The sequence below is a fragment of the Rosa chinensis genome, chromosome 5 (assembly GCF_002994745.2).
Source record: "Rosa chinensis cultivar Old Blush chromosome 5, RchiOBHm-V2, whole genome shotgun sequence".
Lineage (NCBI taxonomy): Eukaryota > Viridiplantae > Streptophyta > Magnoliopsida > Rosales > Rosaceae > Rosa > Rosa chinensis.
The window spans coordinates 83,889,144-83,899,186 of NC_037092.1; the positions used below are offsets into that span (position 1 = coordinate 83,889,144).

Here is a 10,043-nt window from a genome sequence, read left to right on the forward strand (position 1 = left end):
AGAGTTGCAAGAGCAGGTGTATGTTGATCAACCCACTAGTTATGTGCAAAAAGGTAGTGAGAAGAAAGTCTACAAGCTGAAAAAGGATCTTTACGGGCTTAAACAAGCATCTAGAGTTTGGTATAGCCGTATAGATGCCTACTTTGTTGGAGCTGGGTTCAAAAAGTGTCCTTATGAGCATACTTTGTACATCAAATGTGGAGCTGCAGGGAAGTACTTGATTGTTTGCTTGTATGTAGATAATCTAATCTACATCGGAAATGATGAGCTGATGTTTCATGATTTTAAGAAGTCTATGATGGGGGAGTTTGATATTACGGACCTGGGAATGATGCATTACTTCCTTGGCATCGAGGTAGTACAATCAGCAGCTGGAATCTTCATTACACAAAAGAAGTATGCACTGGAGGTGTTGGAGAAGTTTGAGATGAAGGACTGCAATTCTGTTGCAATCCCAGCAGAACCAGGATTGAAGTTGGCTAAAAATCCGGAACTAGGAATTAAGTTGGCTAACAATCCTAAAAGCAAGAAGGTTGACAGCACGTTCTTCAAACAGATTGTTGGTAGCCTAATGTACCTCACAGCCACAAGGCCTGATATAATGTTTGCAGTAAGCCTTATTAGCAAGTTTATGGAGCATCCAACTGAGCAACACATCCTCGCTGCAAAAGAGGTGTTACGCTATTTGAAAGGTACAATTGATTTTGGTATCTTTTATAAGAAGGGAGAAATGTCAGAACTTGTTAGGTTTACTGATAGTGATTATGCTGGGGATGTAAATGATAGAAGGAGTACTTCCGGTTATGTGTTTATGATGGGTAGTGGGGCTGTTTCTTGGTCATCAAAGAAGCAGCAAGTTGTCTCTTTGTCAACAACTGAAGCCGAGTTCATTGCCGGAGCATCATATGCTTGTCAAGCAGTATGGTTAAGGAGAATGCTTGGAGAATTAAATTTTTCTCAAGTGGAAGCTACTGCAGTTTATTGTGATAATAGTTCTAACATCAAGTTGTCAAAGAATCTGGTGTTACATGGCAGGAGCAAACACATTGATGTAAGGTACCATTTCCTTCGTGATTTGACAAAGGATGGCATCATTGAGTTGGTTCATTGTAAAAGTGAAGATCAGATTGCTGATATCCTAACAAAGCCTCTCAAGGTTGCTTCATTTATGAGGCTGGGAGGACTACTTGGTATGTGTTCTTTGAAAGAAGTTGCTGGTGATATTACTGATGCACGTGGATTGACTTGCTGGAGTTTCTTAGTTAAACTGATGTCTTGATGACTATCAGTTTAAGGGGGAAATTGTTAAGTGTTTTCTGTTTTGAATTAGCTTTGAATAAGTAGACGTCCTAGTCTACTAGGAGTTTGTTTTGTTTACCAAGTTTTTAGGGAAATCCCATGAACTTAGGAGTTGTTAGTCATGGGTAGTTGTTCTAGATTTTTTGCTTAGTTTGTTTTGTATGCTCTATTTATACAGAGCTTCTTTCAATTAATGATAATGTAATTCAGTTCCAATAATCCTTCTCTGTTTCATATCGTTCTCTTACTCTAACATGTATGCCGAGGCATCGAGTAGCTCTTTTAAATGGTTCTGTGGGATTTTATGTAAGAGCGATGTTGTGTTCGATTGTTACTGATAAAGGTGATGCAACGCACCAAAGTACATAATATAAATGTCTTTGTGTGTGGCTTAGGTAGAGGACACCTCAAAAACTTCTTGAAGGATAATATGACGTTTTTTTTTTTGGGAATTTGATTCTACACCCAAATTCACACACCCATTTTAGAATAAACCCATCCATAAGAGTGTTTTAATATACACTCAAACCAATTAATTAGGTTTATTCAAAATAAAAAAACCTATTAAATAGGGTAAATAATAAAACTCAATGTTGTTAAGAATTACTGAAGCTGCCATTATCAAATTCCCCATTCACCTATTAAATAGGATTAATAGCCAAAATCATCTAGCAAATATTATGGAGTTTGATTGACGTTATTGTTGGTATTACCTTCACTTTAGGTTTTTATCAGTACTTAATTTTAGGTGTTTACATTAATGTTATTATTATCATATAATGATGAATTTTTGATATGTTTCTTCCTATATATATAGAAGCTAGTGAATTCATTCGTCATTTTTTCTTTGGGTGGAGACATTTCACAAAGTTGCATATGATTTCAAAGGATGATTTCAAACGACCTATTCATGAGGTTTATTTCATCATTTTCTTATGGGTTAGAGACTTTCTTTCAAATAGGTACATATATCATATTCGTAATTCAAAATAACATACCTTAATGAGAGGATGTTTAATCATGTCGAGAAAGAGAAATATTTATATAATAGGAATATAACAGAATCTGATGATACACAATAGCAAATATATAGATCACATCGGAAAGGAAGAAATATAGGATAATTAAGGCAATTAATCGTTTCAAATAAGAGAAAAATCAAGGATTAAATTGATTGTATTAAATTCTAAATATTTAAATTCAAAAAATAGTAAACAGCTATATTTGAGGAATATTTTATTTATTCAATCAGAAGGGCAAAAAAGTCAAACTAAAAAATGTGAAAAATGTTAATTATAGATTTAAAACCTATAAGGAATGTTCAATTATGTGAATTGGGTGTAGATTAAAAGAAAATATAGGGATGCGTTTTTCTTAATAGGAGCTTTGTTTTTTGGGTTTTTATCTAATTTTCTCTTCTTCTTTTTTTAATCCACCAAAAAAGAATATGCCGCTCTGCTCTACTTTGTAATAGAGAATCAAAATTTAATAGCAATATTATTTTCATAATATGAGCTTCACATTCAAAATTAATTGATAATAAATGGAGTGACCCAAATTCTTACATATTCATATGCAAGGTCCTATTTTCCTATATAAAATTTCATACTCTCAACAAATTAAGATAAATATATTCTGCACGGTGTGGCCCATTGCCGCCGCCCGGCGACCCGCACAATTAATCTTAAGTAGCCGTCCAGGCGTCCACGATTCCACCTTCACCTAATGAATTTTGTTTGAGTAGTCCGACCAGGTCATTGCATTGCAGCTGGCCGGTATAAGTGAGTTAACCACAAAACCACAGTAATTACCGCCCAACAATGAAGGGAAAAAAAAAAAGCCACAGTAATTTTTTCTGTTCGTATGCACTACAAGTTTGTGCGAGCTTAGTTAATTAATTTTCAAGAAAAGAAAAAGGTTAATTAATTCCCCATCTGTCCGTTTCCTTTTGTTTTCATTATTTCTTTATCATCTTTGACTCTATCTCTCATCGTCTATAAATGCCTGCTGCACAAGTAGAGCTAAACATCCATTGCTATCTACTTGATCGATTTCGATCATGGTGTCCATTTCCAGAGGCTCTTCTTTCCTTAATATTATTACTATAAGCCTTATAGTAATTCCTTTTGCCTCGTTAGTGAGAGGTAGTACTAGTGATGATCTGAGCAGCGATCGCTATGCAACTGCTTTTCTCAACCGGACCAGTTTTCCAGCTGGTTTTGTATTCGGCACAGCTTCATCAGCTTACCAGGTAATTTATAATTCCTCCATTAGTTTTATTTTGCAACCTCGATGAGGTTTGCTTTCCTCATTCTTTGATTTATACGCACCTAAATCTTTGTAGCATTTCATGTTAAGAATTCATTTGGTTGCATTTGTTCTGATTTGGCTATTTAATTGCCGATAGAACTGTACGTTCTTCTTTTGGCTTTCACATTGCCTCTATTTTTGTTTCATTTTCTCTTTTAAGTTTTCCTCACTTGTCAATGTTTAGAAGGAAAAGAAAACATGATTGTTCTGATATGTTATGTACATGAACCAATTTCAGTATGAAGGTGCTGCAAATGAAAGTGGTAGAGGACCAAGTATATGGGATACTTTCACCCACAAATATCCAGGTTTAAATCTTTCAACTTGTTTTTAATTTATTTGATCAATGCATTCTAAACAATTTGTTCTTCTGCTCTCGTCAACTCAAATCTGATCCAAATTGTTTTAATTAATGAGACAAGTTAGTGTACTGGTGGGTATGAGATACCCTCATTTACAACTATTTGAACAAAAATTTACAAGTATTTGAACCAAAATTACAACATTGAGAACAAAAATTACCATATTTATTTACACTATTTACATATAGTTAAACAAAAATTACAACATTGACGACGAATTTGTTCAAAAGTTTGTAAAAATGTCGTAAGAGGTGTAATTACTATTATTAGAACTAAGATTACAACATTGACAACGAATTTGTTCAAAAACTTGTAAAATATCGTAAGAGGTGTAATTACCATTATTAGAACTAAGATTACATAAAATAGGACTCAAATTACAACTTTGACAACAAAATTTGTTCTCACTTTTGTAAATGTGGGTATGAGATACCCACCACTACACTAGAATTTCCCTTAATTAAGTGGGTATCATCAATGATTGTCGCTAGCTAACATGGGGAAATTATTTTCAAACATTAAAAAAAAAAAAACAATAATAAAAGTAGAGCCGTCCGGAAGCTCCACAAAGTATCAACCGCACACGAATAGGGAAATTAACGAATATGTTGGAGTTGTCTGTATGACACTAGTATTCATCGACGTACCTTGAACATCTAGTAGTTGTTTGTCTCTAATTTCATTTTCCTCAGTGTTTGATCTTTAGGTAGGTGCACCTACTCTTTTTCTTTTCTATTTTTAACCTGACGTTCTGATAAATTAATATCAATTTCCCAACCTTTAATTTTAATGGATGACCATCTTGGTTGACCAATATGGTGGTATTCTTTCTCACCCTCTAATGATGTAGTAGTGAATTCAGTAACTCTGGTGGTATTCTTTCTCACTGGCTTCGGTTTTTAATGATGGCGATCACAATATGGCCCCTTGAATGTATATATTTCTTCCATAATAATTGAAATTTTGCTTTTAGATAAATAATAATGACATTCTACAACCCTTTTGTCAAATGTCATAGTCATTTCATGAATTTGACACCTCTACTGTTATTATTATTCATTGAAATTTTGTATCTCCAACTCCCTTTAGTCAAAAATCATAGCATAATTTCAATAAATCATAGAGCACACCTCCTCTCCCTTCTTCTCTATTTTGACTTTCGTTCTATAAAACTTAGTTTTTGACTTGGGAGTCATTTTGACTCCCTATTCGATCTATTGGGATTGAAGATGTTGGACTTGAATTGAGGAAGCCAAAATGACTTTTGACACTAGGACTTAGCAGACAACACGTAACAACACTATAATATATCAATAAAATAATGTATTTAGATATGTCTGGAATTGGTTGTGTAAGAGGGGCTACTTTGTGGCCTTGTTGTTTTTTTTAATCATCGAAGAAAAAAAATTAAGAAAGGCTAGCTTTTGATACAACTGTCGTGCCACCACGTAATTGGTATGTACAACTGGCCAATAAGAACACTAGCATGAGTTGGTGTGGGAGATTTCAGCATTTCGCTGTACAAAAGCATGGTATTTAAGTACGTGATATGAGGAGTACAATGAATTCAAAATAATCTCTAATTTACCTTAGGGACCTTATGAACCCCAAACATGTTATGTAAATGCTGACCCAAGAAAGTAGGTTCAAGTGAACTCTAGCTGAAAGATGGAACAATCTGACGTAAGAGACGCATGTCTTTGTTGACAAAATTTGGTGGAATGATTTCTTTTCATAAGAAGGCTTCCATTGTATTGACTGAATTGAAGGTGTTTACAACCACCGAATGCATTAATACGTTCTCTATGAGTTTGTGACAGAGAAAAAAGATGAGGAAGATTAATTAAACTTCAAGTTTAAGAAAAATAGAAAACTTACATTGGTGATCCCATTTATATGAAAATAAGTCAAATAACCAGCGTAGTCACATAAATATCTCTTAACTAACTTACTAGCTAACTGAACTTCCAAGATTATGATACATGACATTCTAATGATGAAACTTGTTCAGGAAGAAATTAATCTTTACTCTCAACACATTCATTGACCAGTTTGATGCGATGATCCCAATAAATTGTGACATTTTGTTTTCTTTATATGTTCTTAAACATATATGCATGTTTGATTGCAGGTAAGATAACAGATGGTAGCAATGGAGATGTTGCAATAGATTCATATCATCGCTATAAGGTAAAAGAAATTATTCTTTATCATAAATCACAACCATCATAGTTTCTAAGCACATATACATATTTACATGTGGATTGCAAATTATAGGAAGATGTGGGGATTATGAAGGAAATGGGTTTGGATGTATACAGATTTTCTATCTCATGGTCTAGAGTACTACCAAGTAAGTTTAATTGGTTCCATGTATAGTGCCTTTACTAAAATTATCACGTACATACTGGATTACCCACTTTGACTGTTTTACTTTAGAGGGGAAAATAAGTGGAGGTGTGAACAAGGAAGGGATAGAATACTACAACAACCTTATCAATGAACTCCTTGCCAATGGTATAACTTCTTAATTAATCTATTCGCCATGATCGTACATTCGTACTACACTCAAAATTAGTGGTACTTAAAAATTACATCAATTTACAATTAATTATGGAATGCAGGTATAAAGCCTTTTGTGACACTCTTCCACTGGGATCTTCCCCAAACCCTGCAAGACGAGCATGGCGGCTTCCTAAGTCCCCATGTTGTGTAAGTTAATGAGCTTTGCTATACGTTGTAGTTATATATATGAGTGAGACACAACACGTTCACAATACATGTACAGTTATAACTTATAACCATACCTATTTGTGCCGAGTATGACACAGTCATCCATGCTTGATTTACACGACTGGTAATATTTTTACATAGTATTGGCATTATCTATAATATGCAGGAAGCATTTTGAGGCCTATGCGGAACTTTGTTATAAGGAATTTGGTGATCGGGTGAAGCACTGGATCACATTCAATGAGCCAATTGCCCTCGCTGTGGCTGGTTACGGACTCGGGGCATTGGCACCAGGACGATGTTCCACTTGGATAAACCCCAACTGCACTGGAGGGAATTCAGCGACGGAGCCGTATCTGGTCACACATTACCAACTCCTTGCTCATGCAGCTGCAGTTAACATGTATAAGAAACATTATCAGGTCTGCATCACTAAGACCAGATATTCTTAATTAGATTCTACATTAACAAGCATGCATTCAATAAAATTGAACCTACACATTATGCAATTATGCATGCATCAACCTCATCTTAGTTTATAACATGTTCTTCAAGACATTTCATCAAACATGTTTGTTCTTTCTTTCGTCTCCGCACACTCATATTTTATTTATATGATATGTTCAGGCAGTGACTGATAATAGAAAAAAATTATTGTGGCCGGTTTCAGGAGTCCCAAAAAGGACTGATAGGGATCACGCTGGTGGCAGAATGGTTGATACCAAATTCTACGGCACAGCACGACCAAGTTGCTGCATTTAGAGCCCTAGATTTTATATTTGGATGGTACATGGACCCTTTGACAAATGGTGACTATCCTAAGAGCATGAGATCTCTTGTCGGAGACCGATTGCCTAAGTTCAAGAAAGAGCAATCCAAATTGCTGAAAGGGTCGTTTGACTTTATCGGATTGAACTATTACACTTCTAGCTACGTATCCGACACACCCCAGCTAGTGAAAGTCGCCAATGCAAGCTACATGACAGACTCTCTTGCGACTATGTCACGTAAAATTCCTAAACTGAAAGCTATCTATTAATTTACAAGTTTCTCATTATATTTATCATTAAAAAATATTTAAAAAAAGATGTCGTACTTATATCATAAAAATTTTAGATACCACCTGAAAAACATTTTATATGGCAGTAACGGTGATCATAAAATGAAAGATTATGCATGGTGGTTTATTTGTCACATCAACTATCAACTGATACATAAGGTGTGAATTTTTAGATGATATCTGAAAATGTGGTTTAATTAGTAATTTTTTTATAATACTTATCTTTGTGTAAGATTGATGAATAATGTGTGATCGGAAGATGGTGATAAATTATGCTTAGGATACTTAAACTATTTTTTCTCTTAATTTCCAGCCCTTCGTAATGGAATCCCCATTGGTCCAAAGGTCTGTATCAAATGAAGAACTTCATTTTGAATCAATTATTTTCCCCTGGAGTATCATGTATATGGCAATAGAGTTAATTACGATCAGATACTCATTATATGATGACATGATCTGCTGCAGGCTGCCTCAGAGGGCCTCTATATTTATCCGAGAGGCATCAGGGATATTTTGCTCTACACAAAGAGAAAGTATAACAATCCACTTATTTACATCACAGAGAATGGTAAGCCTCTCAGTCATCATCTTTCAGAGCTAGTACTTGATATATAAGGAGTACATGGCTGTATATACTTCTTTGGATTTCATCTGGATTGTATTGTACCTAGAGGCTAGAGCTTTCAGCACTCTTGGGAAACCTTGTTTTTGTATCTTGAAGTGAACGTACATTTTCCCCTGCATTGCAGGCGTTGATGAGTTTAACGATCACAAGTTGACCCTTGAAAAAGCCCTTGCTGACAACCAAAGAATTGACTACCACTTTCGCCATCTCTATTACCTCCGAGAATCGATCAAGTGAGATTTTTTTTTTTTTTTCGTTATATTATTATGCGAGATTAACGCCATCTGCATGAATGCTCTCATGGATATGAATTAGTTTGCGTAACTAATTCATATCCATGAGAACATTAAATTTTACCAACCACAATGTAGATGCATTCCAATATGTAAAAAGCTTTTAAGGAAGGGATCAGGAATCGTTGGGGTCATATCTGACATCTTATTTTTCCTTTTATGCAGAGATGGTGTTAATGTGAAGGGATACTTTGCATGGTCATTATTGGACAACTTTGAATGGACATTAGGTTACACTGTTCGATTTGGCATCAACTATGTCGATTATAAAGATGGGCTTAAAAGATACCCTAAACACTCAGCAATATGGTTCAAGAATTTCCTCAAAAAGTACTAAGAGATGAGCAAAATATATATGTACTTTTTGTTTCAAATGCGTGAATGTTCTCATGGATATGAATTAGTTTGCATGAAGGTATAAGGCTCTTTTTGTTTCACGAATTGTTGAGAGTTCAGACTATCATATCTCTTTCTCTCTTTTTTTGAGTAAAGAGAGACATGATTTATTAATTTTGGGCAATGTGATTACAATCAAAGCTTAAAGTTTTTTATTTATTTTTTATTTGTCAATCACACGGTGTCCTCAAAGGCTTCCTAGGCCCAGAGACTAATCCGTGCTCGGGGGATCTTGTCAGAACGCTTCCTCCCCCCTGGCTACCAAGAATATATTGAGATTTAACTCCAATAAGCGTCGGCAGGATTCGAACCCTAGTGTGGGGGGTTCCACACCTGGAGGCTCTTACCAACTCGACCACCTGTGGTGGTTCAAAGCTTAAAGCTTAGAACAACTCTAAGCAAAGCTGGAACTACATCATTCCATTCTAAGTGAATACTAGATTCATAGGCCTCACTACTAATTTTGGGCTATCATATCCCTTGACCAACTACTAGGTGTATCTATGTACTTTTAGAATCAAATTTAATAAATAAGGGAAAATGTCCAATTACCTAAATTTGAGCAACACTAACCTCATTTACCTAAACATCTTATGAGATTGTCCACTTACTCAATAATTTACATATCTTTTGCGCTAATACCCAATTTAAGTATTTTTTTTATTGTTTTCTTTTTATTTTTAGGACAATTTTACCCTATCCCTCATTGTCACTTAGAGAGAGAGAGAGTCATCGGAGACTTCTCCGGACTTCAGTGGCCGGCTACCAGACTTCGGCTGCGGGACTCCAGTGGCCGGATTCTTGCAACTGGTCACCGAAATCTGGCCACCGGACAGGTGACGGGAATCCAGCGTCCAATTTTGTTGCCCCCCAATAAACATGTTATTGTCCCCGAGTAATCTTATTATTGACCCCCAATAATCTTATTATTGCCCTTCAATAAACATTTTATTAACCCCCCAAAT

General features: G+C 35.3%; 1 protein-coding gene across 1 annotated transcript; it reads left to right on the forward strand.

The window, feature by feature from the left end:
* The first annotated feature begins 3,287 nt into the window (after window positions 1-3,287).
* Window positions 3,288-9,223, forward strand: LOC112166405 (beta-glucosidase 13). Its single transcript, XM_024303247.2, has 12 exons — window positions 3,288-3,550; window positions 3,848-3,917; window positions 6,103-6,161; window positions 6,249-6,324; window positions 6,411-6,488; window positions 6,596-6,683; window positions 6,871-7,126; window positions 7,375-7,711; window positions 8,078-8,109; window positions 8,230-8,332; window positions 8,514-8,622; window positions 8,848-9,223. Exons 1-12 carry the CDS (start codon window positions 3,359-3,361, stop codon window positions 9,017-9,019), a joined length of 1,572 nt encoding a protein of 523 aa, XP_024159015.1. The 5' UTR covers window positions 3,288-3,358; the 3' UTR covers window positions 9,020-9,223.
* The last annotated feature ends 820 nt before the right edge of the window (window positions 9,224-10,043 follow it).

Coding starts and splice junctions, on each gene's coding strand:
- LOC112166405 (XM_024303247.2), top strand. CDS start 3,359: ATGGTGTCCATTTCCAGAGGCTCTTCTTTCCTTAATATTATTACTATA. Junction 3,918..6,102: donor TTTCACCCACAAATATCCAG/GTTTAAATCTTT, acceptor GTTTGATTGCAG/GTAAGATAACAGATGGTAGC. Junction 6,489..6,595: donor CAATGAACTCCTTGCCAATG/GTATAACTTCTT, acceptor TATGGAATGCAG/GTATAAAGCCTTTTGTGACA.